Below are 23798 nucleotides of genomic sequence, written 5' to 3' on the forward strand. Positions count from 1 at the left end.
GCCTACACCTACTACCATCAGTCTCAAATTTTGAGTTCTGCACAGATTTACTATATAGCAGATGTAAGAAAAAAACTATAAAAGAAGGGTAGAGGAGCTGCTGTGTTGGCTACTCAATATGTGACTACTATATATGTAAGCTTTTATTCCTCTCACGTATTTCTGTGGAAGCAGCTGCTTGGGTAAACATCTCATTTCTACCTTTGCAAAATGCAGTATCAAAACAGTAAGAGGTACGAAGTTATGTTTTGATAATTTCTGCATACTCACCAAATGTTAAACTCATGTAGAAAGGGCTTCATAGCTGAAAAAATTTCAGAGGGCTTTTCTACAAGACGACTTGTTCTATTGAGGAAGCAATCTTGAACACACTTATAAGTTAGTAAGCACCACTGAAGACAGCAGGACTTAACTTTAAATAAGTACATAGATTGTATTGTTAATGTATTATCTAGAGAGCTTTTTTCAAGGTTAATTACAGGTACTGTATAAAATAGGTAACAGCTTTATTGATTTACATGATGGGAGTCATAACTTGTAATCCAGATATTAAATTACATAAGATGGTGGGTGGGAACATGGAACACCTATAGAATAGCCTAACTAACAGTAGAAAGGCTATCTTACTACCACCTTGAAACCATCACTTTTACCAGACAACAGGACACCCATGTATTTACCCATATATACCGCTACATAAGTGCATAATACAGCCATAGACATATAATCAAAAACTACCCCCTCTTGCTTTTTTGGCTTTTGCCTGTACATTAACACCTTGTGCTTATTTTGTCTGTGCAGCTTAATATATTTCATAATGTGTTGCTTCATATTTATGCAGTGCAGAGAATTTTAGAAAATAGTATGAAATTCACATTAGATTCTTTGAATTTAAAAACGGAGCAGTTTGGGAAAGGGGGTTGATTTGAGGCTGGTGGGGGGGGATTAATTCCATGCATCAAGTAGTGTCTGTTGGCCCCCATAAGCTAAGTACAATCCCACTGAGTTCTGTGCAGAAGACATTGGGAATGTCTCACTTGCTGGCACATTCTGGAACGTTGGTGGCAACGTAACTAAAGGCCATCTCTTGTCTACATTAGATGCAGTAGTAGTCTCTTGTCTATAGAAGCTCATGCCACAATAAACCTGTTAGTCCTTAAGGTGCCATGGTAAAAGACTACTGTGGCTGCGCCCTCTCGGGTTTGGCTCCTTTATACAGGCATCTGTTGTGTTGAAGAACTCTTAATATTCCAGAAGACAAAACATGGCGGCTTGATTAGAACTGTGCACTTTGCTCATCTCAGTTACCATTTGCAGGATTTTAAATAGCACACACAAAAGAAAACGGCTGCTTGTTGCTACTTTTGCCAAGATCTAAGCGGTGTACATATTTGCCTAATTGTACAGATTGACCTTTTCTTGGAAAGATAATGTAAAAAGAAAATATACCATGAGAAACAAAGTGCAATCTTGTAAATATAATTGGCACCGTTTGCCAGGATGTAGTACGTTATCACATTTTGCAAAATTTTATTCAGTCCATGGTGCTCTGTCTTTATTCAAACATTTCATAATGACGTGTTTGCCGTACACGAGGAACCATGTCCACAAGTAGTCTGGAAATGAAAGCACATGTTGATGAAGGACAAAAGTCACAAGTTGTAAGCAGAAAATCATGGACAATGGTGCTGGGAAGATTTTTGAGAATATATCTTTGTATTCTATCCAGAGCTCAACCACTGCAAAGTAGATTTTGATAAGGTGGATTCTAAAAGGTGTTCTAAGCAAGGCATGCAATTGTAAGTCACCCAATACATTGATATTTAAGCAATGAAACTTTGTAGTAATAAGGTAGTAAGGGCAATGGCAAATAATGACGATACACCACAGCAAAGTAAGTGCAACATCTCAGGAAATGGTGTTGAGGTTGCTACCCCATGCCTCAAGCATCATATACAAGGAACAGATCATCACAGTATCTCTTAAGCATGCAAACACAAAGAATAAAGTGAAAAAAGGAACAACTTCACTTACTTCGCTCCATAGGCAAATATTGTCAGTCCAATTAGAACACCTATACTTCCATCCAGGTACCAAACAGCAGCATTGTGTTTAAAGACCTCCGCACTTATAAGTATGGAGAATCCCATTATTCCTCCTACCAGAGAGTTGAAACCTGAAATAAAAAGTATAAATTTAGACTTGTCCAAGAACTAAAGGGTTTGCTCATGAGTTTAATGAGTTACATGCGTACCATTTTCAACTCACATAAAATAAACCCACTAAGAAATTTAAGCTTTTCCAGGTACTGGCCACAAGATGTCACTCTGATCATGTGTCTCACATGAAAATACTGACCACTTTGATACTGCAAGGTGTTTTTTTATCAGACTTTGCTTATGTTTACATTATGATAGTTAGGAATCTAGGATAAGTGCAGAGAACATGCATCTGCCTTCATCTCAGAGCTTGTTCTGTAGGTTTTAAGGAAACCTACAAAAGCTTGGCTAACTCTCAACCACCCTTCATTGGCTTTTCCCTAGAGGTTTCTCTATATATGGTGAAAGAGCCAGAGTGTCTGAGCCTTTAGGAATTCATAAGCAGCAGCTCAAGTAATCCTCTGCATCCAAGTGCTAAGGATGGTTTTTGCCTTGGAAGTTCCACCACGCATCCCACCTTTGAATAGTTAATACTTGCACTTCAAACTACTCCATTTCTTCCTACCGGTAGTTCTCACTCAGGTACCCACACCATTTTACAGCAATGCGAACCAGGCATTCTAACTTCTCTCTGTAATGCAGTTTCACTCTATGCATCTGCCATCTTTACACCCTATTCGTAATTAGATTCCTCCCGTCTCTGCTGCCTCTTAGGGTGCTGGTCCAAGCAGAATGCTGTCTTTGGGTGCTTCCAGATGCTGGCCAATAGGCATTTCAGATCAGACTGCTATGTGTGTATTCAACATGTTAGTTTTCACACATTCCTGTTTGTTTCCCCCCAGTCATGGCTATTCATTGTGTCAGCATCGCCCTTGAGCCAGTGCCACCAACTGGACTCACACACTTCAGCCCCGACTGGGCCAGGCGAGCTGGGGTAGCACTTCCAGAGACCACCTTCTGCACAGGAACAGGTCAAAGTGCTGTGGACTCACAGCTTAGAGTTGTGAGCACCGGATTCACTCCAACAAGCAGAAGTCATCGCACAGCAGAGTACTGCAGAGTATAGCAGAGCATAAATGACTCGGAGAGCAGCTCTGTAGAATATCTTCTTTATTCTATCTACAACTATAATACACAACTATATACAGAGCTAAATGAGGTCTAAACAAAAAGCTGAACTGCACTGAGTGTCTGCAGCTGCTCTTAGCAGCAACCTTATCTATACACACGATCTCTAACACTCAGTCTCTCTCCCCGACACTTTGATGTGAGGCTGGAGCGGAATAAGTAGAGAGCAGAAACCGCCCCTCCTCTCTGAAGAATCAGCAGAGAACATCAGCAGATTCTTGGATATGGGAGGGGTGAAATCTCCTCACATTACTGTTCCACTGCTTGCCACTCGCAGGAGAAGATGGAGGTTGCTGGAATGACTCTGGAGGGCCTTTTGATTGTACACTCAAGTTACTCCTACCCTGCCATTCATTGCTTTTCTGTTCTGGGCATGCCCCGAGGCACTGATGCACTTTGCCATCACCACCTAATCATATCCATTAAGGTGCCAAATGTGTGCTGGGGGGGTGCCTTATTTCATGAGCACCCAATCTCTTGCTGGGGATGCGCCACTGAAGATCTCCTTGGGGGGAAATCACTGGAATCAAAAATACTTAAAAGGGCAATAAAAACAGCAAAAGCACCCTACTTCAACTCAGCCTAATGGCAATCAGCCTTCCCTTGTTTACCATACTAACACCTAGGGATGCTAGGTACCTATCTGGCTGGCCATGAGATGTCTCTCCTGTGCAGCGAGAAGTCTTTGAGAAATTGCAGTCCTGACTAGTGCTGGTGAAACATAAAATACTGCCTTGCCTGTTGTGCTGTTGCTGTTCTATCCATGTTTCGAAGGGGCTACTAATTATACTGCACAACAAAATAATATTTTACTTAACAGAATTGGTATATCGCTTTACGAAGCGGTTTACAAAGAATATAGTTTAGACTGTGGGAATCATCACAAACAGAAGAAAGCTTGGAGAATGGGACTTGCCTACCCTCCATCCCAGCCCCCAACTTTGTAATTTGATTACTTTCAGATTCTAATGAAATTTGCATTTGGAGAGAAAAGGATTAATGAGGCCAGAATGACTGCTTAAAGTTCCTTAATGGTCAAGCTGCCAGCCTCATCCTTTGTTAGGAAAGTTACAGGTAAATAGCCCAGAATCCCCAAGAAAATAGAGTTAAGAAGCATATCTCCAAACTAAGGATAACCTTAAGCAAGTGTGTACATGCACACATTTGCCCATAGAAAGATATAGACAGAAACAAAGAAAACTGCAGTTCGACTCAGGAAGGCAGAATGAGCTTTTGGAGAACTGATGTAGGAGCAGTGATTTCAATAATGTTATGTTCTGTCTCCACCTATGCTCAGTTTGTGTATCTGTAAATAACTTGAATATTACAAAAAAAAACAACTATTAAATCACCAATGATTTATTTTCCAAAGGTAGCCAGACCTGGATGAGCACTGCCCCTAGAAGATTTCACCACTTGGAGAAATGGTAGTGTACATAATACTATTCCTGGGTTCACCTTATGTGTCAGTAGCAAGGTCTGTCCAAAACATTTGGGCACCTAAGGCGGACGTCCAAATGGCACTCCCCCTCCAGGGGCAGAGGAAGGGGGTGTGGTGGGTGCAGAACGCCCTAGGTGTCACCATTGAGGGGGATGACAAAATGCCGAGCGGCACTCACCTGGGAGAGATGCTGTGGCTTGGGTGCACACAAGCTCTGCGCTGCCCAAATGGTCCACCCACTGCCTCCCCCACCCCACCTGTAGGGCAGCTGAGTGGGAGGAGGCAGGCAGACTCCCGAAGCCCCATGGTGCGGCACCCCAGGCACCCAAGCAGTTTCCTCCACTGCTACCCCCCTCACCAGGGAAGAAGGGGTGAGGGAAGATTTACAAGAGAAACAAGTGGTGGTGGAATCTGCTGTCCTGGTGGTTCATGCTGCCTGAAGCAGTTACCTCACCTTGGCTCACGGGTGGGCTGGCCCTGATCAGCAGCAATTTACCAGGGTAAATAGATAGTTCAGTTATCTATTGTTATCCACAAGTCTCTGCCTGCTGACCAGGTTCCATCTTGAGCCTTCCCAGATACCATATTGTCTCTGTTAACTTGAGAACATTGGCAAGCATAATATATGCCTCCTCACTTAGCATGTTTTTAAACAATTAACTAAGACTAAATACACGAGACATCTGCAGACTTAAAAAAAGAAATCCCTGTTAGATAGAAAATGCTGAATTCTGCACCCCACTCTGTGCTGTCTAAAAGAAACTTACAGTTTCACAGGCTGTCACGGCAGGAAGCAAATTAACACGAATCAGAAAAGTGCTAACAGGCAAAAGAGACATACTAATTCACTTTGTGCAACTGCTGCTTCCACCCCCTTGCTGTATTGCTTGCTTGTGGGTGAGAATCTCACCCTCCCAAAGATTATATTCCACCAAAAGCCAAAAATACAAAGAGAGAAATCTGTGCGTAGCTGCCTGACTAAAATAGCTTGAATGCACAGACACCAGGCTAATTACAGAGTTCAGTCTGTAATTTAGCTAACAATAAAATCAGCAGCAACACAATTATCACGACGACGTAATTAATGGAAGAGAAGTTCCTCAGCTATTTGCAAAATGCAGGACTAGTTCAAAACACTGGTAATCGTGGCCTATTAAACAGGTAGAGAAGTAGGACAAAACATTCCATCAGTTTTACCACTGAGCCAATTCAGATGGTCTTCTCTTGGTTTAATAAGCAGAGATATGAATGAGCCTTTTTTATCAACACACACAACCGCTTTGTGCGAGCTGCAATTAAACCCAGAAGTCTCTAATTCCCAGTTTTGATGAAACTGACATCTGGTGAAACTATGGTGGCCAGCTCTTAACAGGCCAGGGTATTTAAACACAACTTCCAACCATGGTTAGAGACTTCCTGGTTTAAATAACGACTGGAAAAAGGGTCTGCACAGACAGGCAAAAACTCCTTAATATTTGGCTTATTCATCAGCTGAAACAACTGTTATACAATGGTACTTTGGGTTAAGAACTTAATTCGTTCTGGAGGTTCGTTCTTAACCTGAAACTGTTCTTAACCTGAGGTACCACTTTAGCTAATGGGGCCTTGCACTGCCACCGCACGATTTCTGTTCTCATCCTGAAGCAAAGTTCTTAACCCGAGGTACTATTTCTGGGTTAGCGGAGTTTGTAACCTGAAGCGTCTGTAACCTGAAGCATCTGCAACCTGAGGTACCACTGTATACAACTGAAAATGGCCCATCTTCAATGGGTCCTTTAATACAGTGGTGGCTAACTTTGGAGTCTATGGCTGCACTGACCCAGGGTGAATCCCCTGGGGGGCCATGCAGAAAAAGAGACATGGCCTTACTTTTAAACAAAAAAAACTGACTTTTTTTGGGGGGGATCCTTGTATAATTCATTCAGAAGCAGTAACACCAAGCACACCTTCACTCCCAAAATTGCTTTCATTGATTAAGCAGCTGGACTTGACACTGAACTTCTGGGTAGGAGGATAAATTCCCAAGAAGGCACATCTGTTTTTGGGACCCCCAACAGTGGCAGGAAAGGACCAGCAGCTGGCACAACTCTAGAACAGGTAAACCTTTGATGCCTCCATGCTCTGCTTTTGCTGCTGCTCTTCCTGAAAGGAAAGGGGGAAAGCCAGACCATTCCTGGGGGACCACAGAGAGAGAGACACAGACATGCAAACATCACTGAAATGCAGCAGCTGGCCTTGATTATAGACTAGGAGTGATGGGGAAATTAAACAATTGTTTTTTGGGCTAAAGAGGGGGCATTTGTGTTGAGTTAATTAGCACTGCAAACTCACTCCAGTACTTTAGCCTCCAAGTTTCAGTAGTTCAGACTTAAAAGCATCTCAGCACTCTCATCAGCAGTCATGGATTTTCTTTTTTTAAAAAAAAGAATTGCTACAATTGTTTGCTCACAGCTGATGGCTCTGACAGCTGTGATGATGTGAAAGCAGTCAGCTTTTTCTGCTACCACAAGCACCGCTTGCTCCTCCAACAGTTGTGATTCATCTTCAACAGTCAAATCATCTGGGGAAATTTTACCCATGACGCCACACCCTACAGAATATCACAGGGCAGTATTTTCACCCATCCCAGGGGGTGGAAAGAGCAACCCTGACCCTCCTAAAGGAGCCTGTTCCAATGCTTCAGTTTGTAACAATGAGTCTCCTGTTTCTTACAACCAATGTTTCACTGTGAGGAGAGGGGCTTATACTTAGAAAGAGAAATGGTCTTTAAGGTACATAGGCCCCAGGCAATTAAGAGCTTCAAAACATAAGAACCAACACTAGGAAGCTAACCAGCAGCCAGTACAACTGCTGCAATACTGAGTGAATATGGTCTCACCTCCCAAAATGTACCAGTAGGAAAGCAGTGGCATTCTGCAGCTTCCAAATGATCTTTTTGGCACTCTCTCGCACAAAGCGCAATGCAGTGATCATTCCTAGAGACTATAAAAGCTCAGTACACATGGCTTGACCCTTTCCAATAAATACCAGAGCTTAGGTAACACAGATTATAATGCTTATATGTTACTTTTCAACAGATCTGAACCATATTTAATTGCATTAAAATGAAATTGGTGGTATCAAAGCATCTGTTTCCAGCTTTTGTTTTCAGGATCACAGAGAGGCACCATGCCTCAGAATACCACACAGCAGGAAAATCCTATTGCACTCATGTCCTGCTTGAAAATCCTATTGCACTCATTTGTCCCATGAGATGGACCACTGTGGGAAACAGGATGATTGCACTAGGTACCCTTCGTCTGTGCTCCCTACTTGAATTTCTCATGTCTGCTGTCTTGACTCCTGCGGAATTTTTCATTTGGAGCAAGACAAACAGGGGTTGTCCCCGATAAATAATTACAGTATTCTTGCTGCTGTTTGACATCTTTTTATGCACTACACAGCAGCCTGCATGGACGAAACCATCCAGTATCAGAAGAAGCCTATGATTTGGCCATGTTTTGTGGGCCTCTCATTTCCTGCAACACACACGCTCCATCTGACTACTATTAATGCATTCAAGCTCTCCTGACTTGCTTGCAAATATTATTACTATTATTAACTCCTTGGGATTTACTGGTCTCCATGCTTTATTTAAAGGGCTACTTCCATCCATCGTTTTGTCACTTGGAATGTCTTCATTTTTCTATAGCTTACAGTTGCCAGAAATGCCTGAAATAAAAATCTCTGCAAATCAGGGAAGCTAAGGCTGCATACATACATTTAAAGCAAGCACACCGCCCCAAAAAATAATAATTTGTTAAAAGTGCTGGGAATTATAGCTCTGTGTAGGGTAAACTACGGTTCCTATTAATCTTGGCGCAGAGGAGGGTGGTCTGTCCTTACAGCATTTGGTGATTATCCAGTCCGAATCAAATGTTTAATTTAATAGTAAGAAACTCAACAAATCTGTCAGCTGCATGTTAACTAGTAGCTCATATCTGTAGCTGTTTTTGTATTATACCTTATGTTCATCTCACTCATCTTTCATCTTATATAAAAGTAGCCAAAACATAGAGGAATGTGATACTTGCTACTTACCATCAGTTAACAATGCTCTGCTTGTGAGCACATTCCCCAACATAAATTTGATCACTGCCAAGGTAGTACAAAGGATTCCACTTAAAATAGAAACACTATATAGAAAGTTATCCTGGAAAAGAAAAAAGAAAAATATATTATGTGTCACTTTTGCCATGTAATACAAAGCTGTCAAATAAATGTACAGATCTGGGCCCAAGCAAAATATTCTGGAGGTGGCTTTGGCTAGATATATCTGAACAGCTGTGAGTATGGGTACACGAGCAATTCACACACATATCTCAATCAGTAAATGTTATCTTCGAAAGGGAACTACATTTCTCTCCCATAGGGATATGTGAGAGTGATGTTCTTACCCTCTCTGTGCAAGAAAGATCAACAACTTCCCCATTCAAACATACTTCAGGAGCATGAAAAAGGTGCAAGATTCAGCAGCACATCTGCTGGAGCACACCAAAGCCTCCCAGGATGGATCAAAATCCACACTGGCTCAGAAAAAAGGAGGAACTAGCCCTTGGCACAGAGCCGTCTTTCCCATTGGGTGGGCTGGCGGGTGTGCAGCTTCCTTCCCAAGCCTCCGTGGGAGGAGAGCGATCCCTGCAGAGGCTTAGGATAGAAGCTGTGCCCCGCCAACTATATGGCTGGCAGACATGCAGCTGTCTTCCCAAACCCCCCCGCGGGAGGAGAGCAATCCCGGCAGAGGCTTGGGAAAAGGTCGACAACTCTGGGAAACGGGGGATATGCTTAAGATGGCCCTGCCCTAGCAGCTTGTCTGGCAAGTATCCTGCAAGGGGGGGTTAAGTTGCAAGGATGTGTCCTATGAGAGTAAACATACAGGTTCTGGGCTGGTTAGCTGCCAGCCCTGAATATGACCACTGATAGCTATATAGCAGAAAACAAGGGTTCTGGAGAGTGGGAAGGAGGCAGCCATGGGAGTAGCCAGGATTTATTGGGGGGGTAGGCTTTATGTTTGGGGGACAGAACAAAGTTATCTGCAACACAACTGGTCAGTTAGTTAAGTATTTTTATTTACTTACCTGATTTAGCAGGGGGGCAGCTGCACCCACCTGGTTATGCCCATGGGGGCAACTGTGACTCCCTCCCTGCACTTCCTTCTAGCATTATATAGGAATAATGAGAAGGAGAGTAAAAATGAGACCCATTCTCTTTCCCAGATTCCCTGCTCTATCAGTGCTCATATTCAGGGTCGCTATGCAATCCTAAACCTGATCCCTCCATCTCTTTATAGAACAGGGATGGGGAAGAATAAAAGGGTCCATTTCCCTTTCACCCTTCCAGAAATGCCTCTCCTGCCTGGCCTGGACATTTCAAACCAGCCCGGAACAGGAAATCTCTCCTTAAAGGGTAGGGATACAGCACAACATTTCATTGCACATGCCACATGCACTGTCTATTTTTTAACTAGAAATAGGTTACCGTATTGACTCGAGTATAAGCCGGTTCACCACCCCACCCCCCACACTCTGGTGGGCTGGAGTGTGTGTGTGTGTGTGTGTGTATGCGCGCGTGTGCATGCGCACACAGCGGAGGGGGCTTCTCCCTCCCCCCAGCCCCTCCCATCCCCCTGCCTACCTAGGGTGCTGCTGAGAGGCAGAGGCTGGCGGTGGCAGCAGCAGTGGAGGAAGAACAAGCAGCCCAAAAGGGCTGCTTTCAGGCTGCTCGTTCCTCCTCCGCCACCGCCAACAGCGGCAAGGAGGAAGGAGCAGCCCAAAAGGACCCTCACTTGAGTATAAGCTGAGTGGGGCTTTTTCAGCATAAAAAATGTGCTGAAGAAGTAGGCTTATACTCGAGTATATGCAGTATCATACCAACTAAGATCTAATAAAACAGTATTCTCATTCTGGGATTTTATTTTATTTCAAAGTTGCATGCTCCATGCAAATATTATGACTGAAACACTCTTTAAAACCCCCAGCTTTATTTAATACAAGTAAAGAGCTGAAAAGAAGGAACAGAGGAGAAAAAGCAAGTGTAGGAGAGTAAAGGAATCCAGTTTTCAAGTACTTGAGACCAGCAAGATCTGTTCCAAGGAATCCCTGCAGTATTTCAATGCATCCACTGAGTGGAGCTACTCACCACAATATCTGTATGACTATTCTATGCTTCTTTACGGAACAATACAGCTCCCAGTGCTCTTCCACTCCACCACCTGCCCCAGGATTCCCACTACCACCAGTACCAAGTACCACTGACAAATACGCAACTAGTACAGCCTAGATTACCTTTGGGAGGCAGAATGAATGAGCTGAATTAGGAGTAGGCTTGTGCACCTGAGGGTCTAATGAGTTGTGTTGTGCACCACAGGGTCAAGGATAAAAGATACAGCAAGAGACAAGTGGAAGTGCTTGTTATGAAGATGAAAACTGAAATGGCAAAGAGATGGGCAGTGACCTGGTATCAGCCATCACTGGTAACACATCAGGAACCTCAACAGCATCCCACTTGGTGTGAACGATTACCTTTCCAAATTAATTCATCTTCCAGAAAACTGATCAGAAGAGACACTTTAATATGGTACTAAATTAATAAAATAACCCTGACCATCTGCTGCCATGTCCCCCAGGACCTTTCCTCTTTGTCGCCTCAGATTACCTTCTTGCCATTGCTTCTGAAAATCATTAAATAAGGAATCAAATCCATCGAGATTCATTGTTCACTACCTCACTAGATTTTAATTGGAGCAACAGCACTGAATTAGAAAGAGAAGATTAATTTTTTTTTAAAAAAACCTAAACACTTCCATAATCTGCAGCCTTCTTTTGTTTGAAATGAAACTCATTTTTGTCCAGTTGTGCCATTGTTTATATCTGCATAAGTATATCCCATTCTATCCTAAACATCTTTGCTTGTGACATAATGCAGCTACAATTATGTATTTAACTATGTTTTACACTATGCTTTAATGTTACACTGCCATAGCCATTCCAGTTACAAAGCCATTTATAAATCCTATACTAAGTACACCCACAGCAAATCTGTGAACAAAGCAAAGTGTATACACAACAGACCTGAATGAATAGAATCAAGCCTTCTCCCTCAATAATTGCAATGTTTTTGAACTTTTCCTTCTCTCTGTCTCTCTGTCTCTCTCTCTCTCTCTCTCTAATATTTTGCTTACAAGACTGCTGGGCCAGAAAGACCTCATCTGCCGAGCTTGTTTACTTGTTCACAAACCTTAATTTGCATCTCTGCATACATATCTATTAGCATATGCAAATTTCTATCACAGGTCTGTGCTCTGAGTCTTTTAAGTGCTTGATTGTGCCCCTGATAGGGAAGAAGTGGGGGAAAGAACAGGGCAGACTTTTCTGACCTTTTTCTTTATGGTTATGCAATGATTGAACTGCAAGGCAAGCTGAAATCTTATAATATATTTCACTATACTAGCAAATCCATCTCAATAAAAGCGCGCAGGGCATCACCATGGAAACTGCACATTACAAAGAGCAAACAAGGAAGGTATTTGTGGCCCACTACCATTCCTTGCTAAGGTTATATCCTTGAATCCAGTTTTATGCTTACAAGTATAGTGTGGATGCCCTCTAACCCAAAAATACATTGTTGAGTGGCAGTGACTTCAGCTGTTTCCAAATCACTTAATGCCCATCATCAAGGAGAGTGCTAGTTTCATAAACAGGCAACACACAACTTCAGGATTGCTCATACCTGAGGATGTTCTTTCAAGAGTGTTTCTTTCTTACTGCACTAAAACATTACTATTTAGGAAAAGGTAATTCTGTGTGATGGAACCTGCATTTGGTTAATGTACAACCTACCTTACTAACTGCAATGCAGATACAGTACTGCTCACACAGACTATCTACTTCCCAAAAATGAAAGTATGAAAACCAGAGTGTGCTGTAATTTAGACAAGGAAAGAAGGCACTTGGATTTGATCCTAATAAGGCAAAAAATAGAATAGCTCTCAGAAACCGGGGAAATGTTTAAAAACAACCATAGGTATAAACCAATAAATAATATTAGTATGAAATTGTGTCTCATACCACATCCGCTGTATATTTGTGACTGGGTGGTGGAACTTCCTGTATGGGACTAAGAGAAGCTATCATGCAGATGCACCCAAATTCTCTTTGTGCAAACACACACATGTGATATACTCCATAAGTGATTTTTATCTAAACTGTGTTGTTTTAACTCCCAGAGAGGTAACGTTAAAAACAAAAAATGTCTGGTAGCATCTTAAAGAACAACAGTGGTAAAGCAAAGGCTAGACCTGGGGGCCACAGTTCCTGCTGCCCAAGCTCTTTGATATTGCTACCCAAAGTGTGGCAGATGATGGAACTGTGAAAAACAAGTCCAGCATCTTTGTTCGGCCACTAGGTCGCAAGTGTATATTGTGATTCGAGGACCCGATCCCTGCTTGGGGAATAAAGACACGTGGACACAGTATGTAAGGTTAATGGGTAAGGAAAAGGCCACAACTTTATTGACTACAGCATGTGAGAAGGTATTGGCTTAGGCATTGGACCACAGAACATTAGACTCCACCCACTCGGAGAGGGGTGAGCCCAAAGGGGGTTTATTCACCAGAAGGTGGAGCCTATTGATGCTAATACAACTATAGGCTCTCTCCTGATGTCACCAAGGGTCGTGCCATGGCCCCCCGCCACACGGGCATCGGACAGGATCCATGACTGCCAGATTCCTTTAGCGGAATACCCAAAATTGCCGGGGAAGGTGATGGCCACACCTTGCCCCCCGAAACACCAACAACACATTCCAATGCCTAACCGCCAAATACCACGAAAGTTGTGACAGTTGCTACGAGGTAGGCGAAAAAAACCAAGAGGCCGGGCCAATTTAGCCAATTGGAAAAAACTCCTACCAGGCCCCCTGGTTAAACAGGGCGACCAACCAGAGGTCCATAGGAAAGTCTCAGGAACAGCTAATCTAAAGGGAGTGGAGGGTGGGTGACTCAAAGAAAATGTGTGTGCAATGGCTTGGATGGCTGGCGCAGCCGCATTTGAACGGCAAGCCACGCCCCCACCAAGCTTCCCTATTGGGTGCCCAACCGAGGAGGGGCGTGGCGCGCCAGCCCTGGAGTTGAAGCAGGGGGCGGAGCGCCCCCTGCATGACGAGGGAATCGTCTCCCGCTCACAACCCCTCCCCTCCGGAAGGAGGAGAGGCTTACTGACCTGCACCAAAACACCACAGGGCAATTTAAAGCATAAAAATGCATTAACCACACAACCCAATAACGTCAATTATTTCACGCTACAAAGCTGCTTTTGGTGTTCCTACGTCATTTCAATTTGGCATGCTATCACCTTTAAACCCTTATTCTCTCTCTCTCTATATATATAATAGCTGTAGCATAGTTACTACTGTTCTGTGAAGGAAGCATACTTTGATAAATTCAATTCACGGAGTGATCGAAGTCAATGCAATATTGTGTGCACACAACAGTGCACTCTCAAGAGGAGTACCACCAGTTCCCCAAAATTAACCTTTTAGGAAATATACATCTAAGATCTGACTGTGTGTGCCAGCATAGTCGCAGATCTAGTAACGAACAGGATCAGTGGGTGAGCTGCACTGCTGTAGTCCTAGTTTTCAACCAGTACATTGCGTCTCTTAGACCAGATGTATTTTCACTACTCATCTAAAAGCACAGCTAGTGTTACAAATAATAGCTTCTTAAGATACATTTTTATACTGGAACTTCAGCTTTCCTTTGTTGTGGCAAATAAAGTAGCCTTATTCCCATCCTAGCAAACAACATCCTGGATCATACTAATGAATGTAAACTGCACTGCCACTGCATGGATGATACTGCTGCCTGGGGAAATAAACACACTCCCTGAATTGCAAGTAGCTATTGATTTAGCACACCAAGCAAATGGTTGTACTCTCCCTGCCCCTTTGAGTTGCTTTATCAAACAAGAAATCATATGCATTTTGTGGTACGGAACAAAAGAGATAACCTATTTTGGGGGATATGGAATTATAATAAATTATAATGAATTGCTGAATTTACAGTCTTACAACAAGAAGAGAAAAACTCAAAAAGATTGTTAGTTCCTCTGAAATAAATTAATAGCTTAACTGAAAAATATGTCAAGACTAACATCACTCTTGAAAGTAACTTTCAGAAAACCATTTTCAAAATATGGGCTGTTTTTCGTCCCACTATACCAAGCCTAATAATCTCTGGTTGCATGCAAAGTGCTCTAGTGCAAGGAACTTAAAAAAAAAAAAGACAATATATTTCAGAAAGCAGGATATTCAGTAAGGTTACAGCATTATTTTAGACCAATTCTCAGCGGGTTACCTTCTCTTAGAAAGTACAGAGATCATTTAGAATTAGCCCCAAGTGCACTTATCAGGGGCTTGCCTAGCTTTTACTTGCTCACTATAGTAAAGAGCCCAAGGCCAGCATTTTTCCAGTTATCAGAGTGATGCCACTACCAACGCAATTGCAAAGCTGAAATGATTTTTTGGATGATGCAATTTGCAACAGAGGGCAGTAGCAGGCCACAGGAATATAAGATGAGATGACAAGAGTTGCAGCAAGCAGAGTCAAATCAATCAAAGAAGACAGCAACAAGGTTATCTCTGAGTGCTCTCTACAGGTCATCAACAACCCATCCTGGACTGTGGGGGGAAAAACCTCATTCAAGTCCATACAAGGCTTCCAGCCAATGAGCTGTAAGTAAATGAAGGCGTAAGGAAAACTTAAAATGTTACCTTTGCATCATGGGAGCATCTGTGGCATGCACAGGTGCAGGTTGCCGGTACAAGACCTGACTCTGAAACTGAAATAATGGCAAAATGGCCCCAGGAAGCCCAGAATGAAACATTTATGCAGTCTGCTACTTCCCAGGCCTTCCTTGCAACTCAGGCCTCTTTGGTTCACAAGAGGACTTTCTAAGCTGTGGCGATCTGAAAAACTTGAGGTGAAAGACAGAAGGGTGCCTCCACCATTCCATGCACAGAAGCCAACACAAACACTGCCTTCTAGCATATTTGTGCCCCCTGCATACACCCAGTGAAACAAGCATTTGTTGGCATTCTTAATTATGCCACCTGAGGCAGCTACCTCACCCTTACTAATGATAGGGCTGGCCCTGGTGAAAAAGGGTGCCCCTTGATAAATAGAAAATTCATGTGAGCATTGTGAAAGTACCTTACTGCAACAGCTTACAAAATTGATTCTGGGCTACACATTATATTGAGTGATTAGTCAATATAATCCATACCTACAGCATATTGAGTCTGGACATGGAACACCCTGATCTGAATCCCTGCAACGCTATGGTCAAGTAGCCTTGACCAAGTTTCCATCTTTCAGTCTGAAACTACCTCACTAGGTTGCTGTAAGACTGAAACACTCCGCTCTGAAGTCCTTAAAGACAGAGAGAAGAGAAACATTAAGCCCTAAAATGGCCCAGAAACAAATGCAGACTAGCAGCCCAGCATAAAGAAAACTTATACTTGTCCTGTTCTTTGACAGAAAATGTTTTAATCTGCTATGTAAATTATATTGCTCCAAACCAAGAGTTAAATGTTATCTTTCTTAACATTTAAGGAATGGCAACATTTTCTAGTGGAAAAATGTTGTTCCACAACCGCATGACTCAAAATCAGAGTCATGCTGCTTAAATTTTACACCAAGCTAGGAATGCCTATTCTGAAAAGAAGCTTAATTCATGAAATCTGACATTTTCAAATAAATTAACATTTCTAAAAGTCTCTGGAAAATATGCTCCTTTGTGTCAATTTAAATGGGTTACAATGCACTACATGGGCTTCATTCTCAGACATTGTTGGGTAAAATTCCACACTTATGTAAATGCAATCTGAACTCTAGCACAAAATACTATTTTGAAGACTCTAAACTTTCACTTTAAACTGCTTCAAGCCTTTAGGGATGTAGGCATGAATTATTATTTTTCCAGTAACCCAATTCACAATAAGAGGTGGCTCTTTAATCCAAATTATGCACAAAATCCAGCTGCATGTGGAAAACATCCAAACATATTAGTAACCCGGTAATATATGTGCATCTCCATGAATTATCCATATAGTAGCCTGTGTTATCATGTCCATCTGTCCTCTTTTATATAGAACAAATGTCTGGTTATTTTACAGAAGATGGTTTTGATCTCCATTGCAGGCCAGAAAAGGGTATGAGGGAAAGAAGGCAGCAGGATGATTGCCATATTACTTTAAAATCATAGCACTTTATGGTTTCTATTTACAGTACTGTATTACTCCTTTCACACATATAGTAGGTTGACTACAGCACCAATATGCTGTGCTTTTCCAGCAGGAGATTTGCATAATTTTGACAACTTCCAGACATGCAGCATGAGCGTTTGTCCATGAGTGTTTGTGAATATTGTTCAATGTTCACTTTCACAGCCTGTATCTTTCACCAATTTTGCAAAGCAACAACGTGCCTGTAGCCTCAAGTTGACATATGGTTTCTTGGCTGCAGCAAGTTATGGAACATAAATTTACAGTTTAGGAAATGTAAGTAAATCTGAATCCAACCCATTCCACCTTCTTCTTAAAGCTTCCCTAGATTCTCTATCTTTGGATTAAACCTGTATCTCTCTAGATGTTGTTGGACTCTACAACTTCCTTCAGACCTGGCCAACATCACCAACTGCCAGAGTTTAAGGGAGACGTAATTCAGCAATATCTGAAGGGCCACGGCCTCCTCTTTTCTGTTCTAATCATTCCTAGGTCCATTGTCTAAAGAAGTTTCCCAAACTTGGGTCTCCAGCTGCTTTTGGACTATGGTTCCCATCATTCCTGACCACTGGTCTTGCTAGCTAGGGATGATGGGAGTTGCTAGTTAGGGATGATGGGAGTTGTAGTCCAAAAACAGTTAGAGACCCAAGTTTGGGAAACACTTGTCTGAAGTGTGAAATACAGTGGATTTTTTTATTTCTAGAAGTGAATAAATTTTAGTTATTATTGCAAAGAAAAACCATATTTGGAGCTCAAAAAAGAAAAATATTCGTTAATGGTCAAATATGTACATTAAAGATAGAATATTTTCATGTTGTTCTGTTGAATTATACAGGGACCAAGGTATAAGTGGACACAGGCATGTGCCTCCAATACCATATTATTCTAAGGCTAGATTTTAAGTTTTTCATTTTAAAAAGGTAAAATAAAAGGTCTTACCACTTCTGGAAGCAATTTAATTGCAAGGTCGTGGATGGCTTTGATCACTATACATAGCGAAGACAGGAGAAATATCACACCCAAGATGACACAGGCGCTGTAAAAAAGAAGAAAGGAAGAAATATTTGTAACTCATTTGGAGCTTTGTGGCCTATTGATTGATGGCACACAGGACTCTGCAATGAACATAATGTTCAGAGAATGAATGTCTACTGAAGTCCTAGAGGTTGCTATACCGAATGAAGAGAAGCACACTCTGCCTTTTGCCATTGGACAGGAAACCAAAGGCCACTCGGAAACTGCTTCTCCTGCATCCCATGAAAAATTATCACTGCAAAGGGAGAAAACATCACAGCAATCTTGCGGAAAAATCATCACTGCAAGGGGGAAGATCAGCCTAGCTCCATGTAACAGCAAGGGTTAAATATCAGGTCCTTTTAATCACAAGAATGGAAAAGAGAATCACTGTTAGGAACTCCAAGGTCTGAATTAGACATTTTGTGGTCATATGATGCATGCCCTATCAACTAGTAAGCTACCAGAGTCTGAATACCCTCAGGCCTCATGGTCCAGGAGCTGGGAGGCGGGGGAGGGGCAGTTTGACAAGGTAAATGTGTACAAACTTTCTAGGAAGCGTTTAGTAATTTTCCTGTTGTATTTCCCAGTGTTTAGAAGTTTAAACGATATTGTGCAAATAAGATAGAAACCTATGCAGAGGTTTCTAAACTGCAATTTAAAGTAGAAACTGTGCTGCACTGCTAATGGAAGTCATTTTTAGGGAGTTCTCTATCTCAAACAAATCCTATGTAAACAGAACCCCTGGTAACCACGGTGTTTTGAACATCTCCCAGACTATTCTGATAAATGATGCTGTATGATAATTCCTTTTGTAACCAGCATCTGTTTTCTTTATTATAAGAAATAAAGAAGCAACGATTCTCATCTGGCATTCAGTGTCTTGTCACCTATTGGGAGCGCAGTCTGAGGCTGTTATAATTAGCACAGCAGTGCGCTACTATTTTTTACCCTGTAGACATTAGCCAATCTGGAGGTTTGGCAGAACATGCAAAATTTACATCAAACTCATTAAAGAGGCTGCAAAGGAGTCAGCAGGCTTCTGCCAAGCTTAAGAAATGCAAGCCCAAGTTGTGACATCGTCAGAACGTTTTGTGGCATACCATATTCAGAAATGAAGACATGGGGCCTTATGCTAGAGCACATTTGCTGGCGATTCCAAGATGCTAAAGCTCTGTGTTGCTCTCCCAGGAACAACTGTAAGAGCAGGAAGGAAGATTGGCTGCATAGATCACTGCAAAATCAGACAGGATTTTCTCACTGATGTTACAGCAAGACTACAGAATTCTGTCACTGGAGAAATGAGGACAAACCTTCACTGATCTTAGGATAAATATTTAACACTTTGTGAAGGCAGCTATCCAAAATAAACTTGCGTAAGGTAAGGCCCTCTACCTGCAGCAGAGATGGCACAGCCAGTCATGGGACTGTGGGACCCTTGGCAAAGCTGATGCACTCAAGAGTGTGTCTATACCAAAATGTATCCTTAGCACTTGGCCCAACCTCTGCTTCTGCATCAACTCCCAGCCCAAACCAGCTTGTTTCCATTTGTTTCACTAAGCCAAGTCTCACTGATGCAGACAGGAACAGGTGCAAAAAAATATTTTTAAAATCTAATTGGCTCTGATAATTCCTGAGCCAGTCTTAATTCAGAAATTAACTGTCCACAACACTGAGAGCTCTCCAAACCTCTTCCTTTCTACTGACACCCATCCACTGAGTCTTCAACCCACGTTCTTCTCTACCCCACTTTCTTGGGTGGCAGTTCTCCAGTGGTGGCAGCAAACAGGGAAGGAAAAAATTTCTGCAAGTAGCAACGCTGTTCTGCCAATAGCAGCAGACACAAAAGGAAAGGCCTCTCCATCTTCCCCTCCCATACCTGATATACTACTATGCAGTATGCCAGGCCACAAACAGCCTGTGGAAATGTAGCTTCCCCAAGGCAGACATTGCAGTAGACCTTGAGAAAATGGTATTTCACATATGTGGCTTACCATTTTCACACAAAAAGGGGAGGCTTAAAATAAGGGTTTTACTCTCTAGCCTAAATTTGTTGCCTCCTTTTCTACCCAGCAGAGAGGAAACATACAAGGAATCAAAATCTGAATAGCTTATTACATCAAAAATCGGAAGCTTGTGTCCACATCAAATGGGATAAAATGTACAGGAAACTATGGCTAAAATGAAAATTTATGTTTCAGGATTATTAAAATAATAATAATTCTGTGGCAGCTGCCACAGACAACAGCTATCAGTTTATATTTAGCAGAATACTGACACCTTGGATAGTGTGAAAATGCAAACAAAAAGGGAGAGGAGCACTATTATCTTTTGAATGATTTATCACTCATTCATCATATTTAGCTAGGGCAGCATCTTTTTTAATATACTTGCTGCAAAATTCTGAGGTCATGCAAAATTCATGAGTGTGCCTGTCTTTATACCTATAGCAGAATATCTTAATGGCTGAGGCACTTCTAAGTGTGCTGATTTCTCTCTGCACTGCAGCTAGAATGCTTTATTGTACACTATACTGTTCCAGTGCTAGCAAACGAAAACCTGATAAAACTAGAAAGTCACCCAAAGAGATACATAAGAATGAGAAAACAACATTTTTTACTGAAATTATAAAGGGCTATACCTAGAGAACATCATCAAAAAAGCTCAACATCAAAAAACATCAAGCTCAACATCAAAAAAACGAAGATCATGGCCACTGGTCCCATCACCTCCTGGCAAATAGAAGGGGAAGAAATGGAGGCAGTGAGAAATTTTACTTTCTTGGGCTCCATGATCACTGCAGATGGTGACAGCAGCCACGAAATTAAAAGACGCCTGCTTCTTGGGAGAAGGGCAATGACAGGCCTAGACAGCATCTTGAGAAGTAGAGACGTCACCTTGCCAACAAAGGTCTGTATAGTTAAAGCCATGGTTTTCCCAGTAGTGATGTATGGAAGTAAGAGCTGGACCATAAAGAAGGCTGATCGCCGAAGAATTGATGCTTTTGAATTATGGTGCTGGAGGAGACTCTTGAGAATCCCATGGACTGCAAGAAGATCAAACACATCCATTCTTAAGGAAATCAGCCCTGAGTGCTCACTGGAAGGACAGATCGTGAAGCTGAGGCTCAAGTACTTTGGCCACCTCATGAGAAGAGAAGACTCCCTGGAGAAGACACTGATGCTGGGAAAGATGGAGGGCACAAGGAGAAGGGGGCGACAGAGGACGAGATGGTTGGATAGTGTTTTCGAGGTTACCAGCATGAGTTTGACCAAACTGCAGGAGGTAGTGGAGGACAGAGGTGCCTGGCGTGCTCTGGTCCATGGGGTCACGAAGAGTCGGACACGACTAAACGACTAAACAACAACAACATACCTAGAGAAAAGCCTGTTGAATACAACTGGGGTGCTAGTTGACTTTCCCAGCCCCTCTTCACCTACACAAAACACACACACACACAGCCTCTCTAAGGTCTGGTAACCTAAACAACATGACCTGTGATGTAAGGGAGATACTGGAAAATCAGGTGAAGGCAGTGGAAACACATTTTTCAAGGATCCCCTCTATTACTGCTCAATACACCATGTATAATTCCCTATTCCATGACTTTCTGGGGAGGCAGCCTTGATGGCCCAGCATGGGGTGGGGGAGCAACCAGCACTTCAGACTTCACAGACAACAGGGAAGTGCTTTGCAGCCATGCAAGGAGCTAGGACTGCAGATGGGAGTTAATCTGCATCCACAGAGGGCTCCTGAGGAGTGGAGCTTAGGAGCAGACCAGAATAAAAAGACTTCAGTCCAATCTGATTCAGAGACCTAAAAGGGGACCTCTCCCCACTGCAGTCTTCATCTGGACTTACCCACCCAATATTGCTTACTTTACTTCTGGTTGTGTTGTTTCATCTTAAACAGGTTGGCTTCAGTTATCAACGTTGCTATGGACAGCTGTTGGTCATTGTTTTCAGGGTCAGGAGGGAACATTACCCACAGACAGACTGGATGTATCCTGTGGGTTTTCACCTACTTCATATCAATCGTCACAACTTTCTAGCGGTGGAAGAATCATTGGGCTGTAGGCCTTAGTAGGGAGAGGTGGGGAAGGGCACCCTAAGCCATCCTATCAGGAGCTGCTGGACCATAGTGCCCCCCCAACCAGTGGCCAGATTCCTGTACATTATCACAACACTGGGGCTCTTTAAAGCATTTCAAATCCAAAAGATAGAACACATGAGAATAAAAACTTCACAGGAGTCTTTGAAGCACAACCATCTGTTGAATGCATTTGACTTCACAATCCAGAGCAGCATTCTTAAGTGAAAATTAATGTCATTATGACCCTTATGCATGGTATCCTTGCGCATTGGTGCCATCAGGGCACAGAAGTTTAGGACCCTATTGAGTAGAATGAGCAAGAGAGCCCCCAAACTGCTATATACATTGCCTTCTCCAGTAAGAACAGTCTAAATTTACTTAATTGCACTAACTGTTCTCTGGGAATCTGAACAGAAGTCATCTAAGCCTACATACACACAACATTTTATTTTAAAATCAATGAAGACTGAGTACTTGGGGGGGTGTTTTCTGTCTAGTCGACCCATAATCTAGATCTATTGCATATATTTTATCCCTGAAATGCACTTATTGAAAATCAGTTTTTTTCCAAAAACAACAGCTCATTGCAGGTTGATTCCAGATTTCCTAACAGTGTATCCACTGGGAAACAGATTAAAACTGATGTAACGGAAATGGTGCGTGTATATCCACACCTGCTCAATGATGTTGTGGGTGGGCATATACCAAGACTGCAATCACCACTTCCTCCTTCATTCACCTGCAGCATGTGCAGGGAGGAAAAGGCATGGATAACTAATCAGGGGGTCAGTTTCCAACCACACCAACCCTTTTGGATGGAAGCAGCATGTTGAGGACAAACATGGTTGGTTCTGCTTTGGGAGGGGGGTACGTTTTTTTGTGCCACTAATTGGCTAGCATATATGCAGCCTAAGAGGGTTGTAGAGTTAAGCCGCAACCCACTGGCATTATTTTTCTGCCCACATTTTATCAATACAATGAATTTCATGTGCCTCCTGAAGACTGCACACATGACATGCTGACATGCTGCACACATGACAGAGCTTGGTTTACTGGACACAATACATAGTATGTGTTTTGCAGCAGCTGGTTGAGTTGGAACAGAGCCTACAGGTGACCATGACTTAACATGCTCATTTTGAAATAGATATTTTTAAGGAATTTTCCTTCAGTAGTGTGAAAAAAATGCTTCCAATTCATGAGACCTAGGAATAGAGCTGCCTGACCTTTGAGATACAAACACTTAGAAACTACATGTGGGAAGTGATAGGGAGCAGTACCAGCAAGTTTAAATAGGTTGGGGTGAAAGGTTTCCTTCCCTGATACACAAAAAAGGGCAACCTAAATGCTTAACAACTTTGGGGGAAAAGGCAACCTGCCACTACTTAATGGTTTGTGCTGAGTACTAGTCAAAGAGCGATATGAAATTGCGGAGGAAGTTCCTAAAAATCCAAAATGAGGCCATGAGTATGTCCTCCTTATTGCTCAGAATTAAGATACAGTGGCCTGTAAATAATATATAATGGCAATACGCTCATGAAAGTCATTTTTCACTGACTGACTCCACTTGAATCAATAAAATTGCTTTAAAATTACCAAATGTGGGGGGTGGATGGGAGAAATTCATGAAAGAGAAAACAGTT

General features: G+C 42.3%; 1 protein-coding gene across 1 annotated transcript in view; it reads right to left on the minus strand.

The window, feature by feature from the left end:
- Positions 1-489: 489 nt before the first annotated feature.
- Positions 490-23798, minus strand: part of TMEM163 (transmembrane protein 163) — a 72195-nt gene continuing 48886 nt past the window's right edge. The window contains exons 5-8 of the mRNA XM_053405371.1: positions 17989-18085; positions 8809-8920; positions 2035-2176; positions 490-1616 (exon numbers count right to left, since the gene is read on the minus strand). Of these exons, the coding sequence (XP_053261346.1) occupies positions 1556-1616; positions 2035-2176; positions 8809-8920; positions 17989-18085 (412 nt within the window). The 3' untranslated portion in view covers positions 490-1555. The remainder of the gene's footprint in view (positions 1617-2034; positions 2177-8808; positions 8921-17988; positions 18086-23798) is intronic.

The sequence above is a fragment of the Podarcis raffonei genome, chromosome 1 (assembly GCF_027172205.1).
Source record: "Podarcis raffonei isolate rPodRaf1 chromosome 1, rPodRaf1.pri, whole genome shotgun sequence".
Classification (NCBI taxonomy): Eukaryota; Metazoa; Chordata; class Lepidosauria; order Squamata; family Lacertidae; genus Podarcis; species Podarcis raffonei.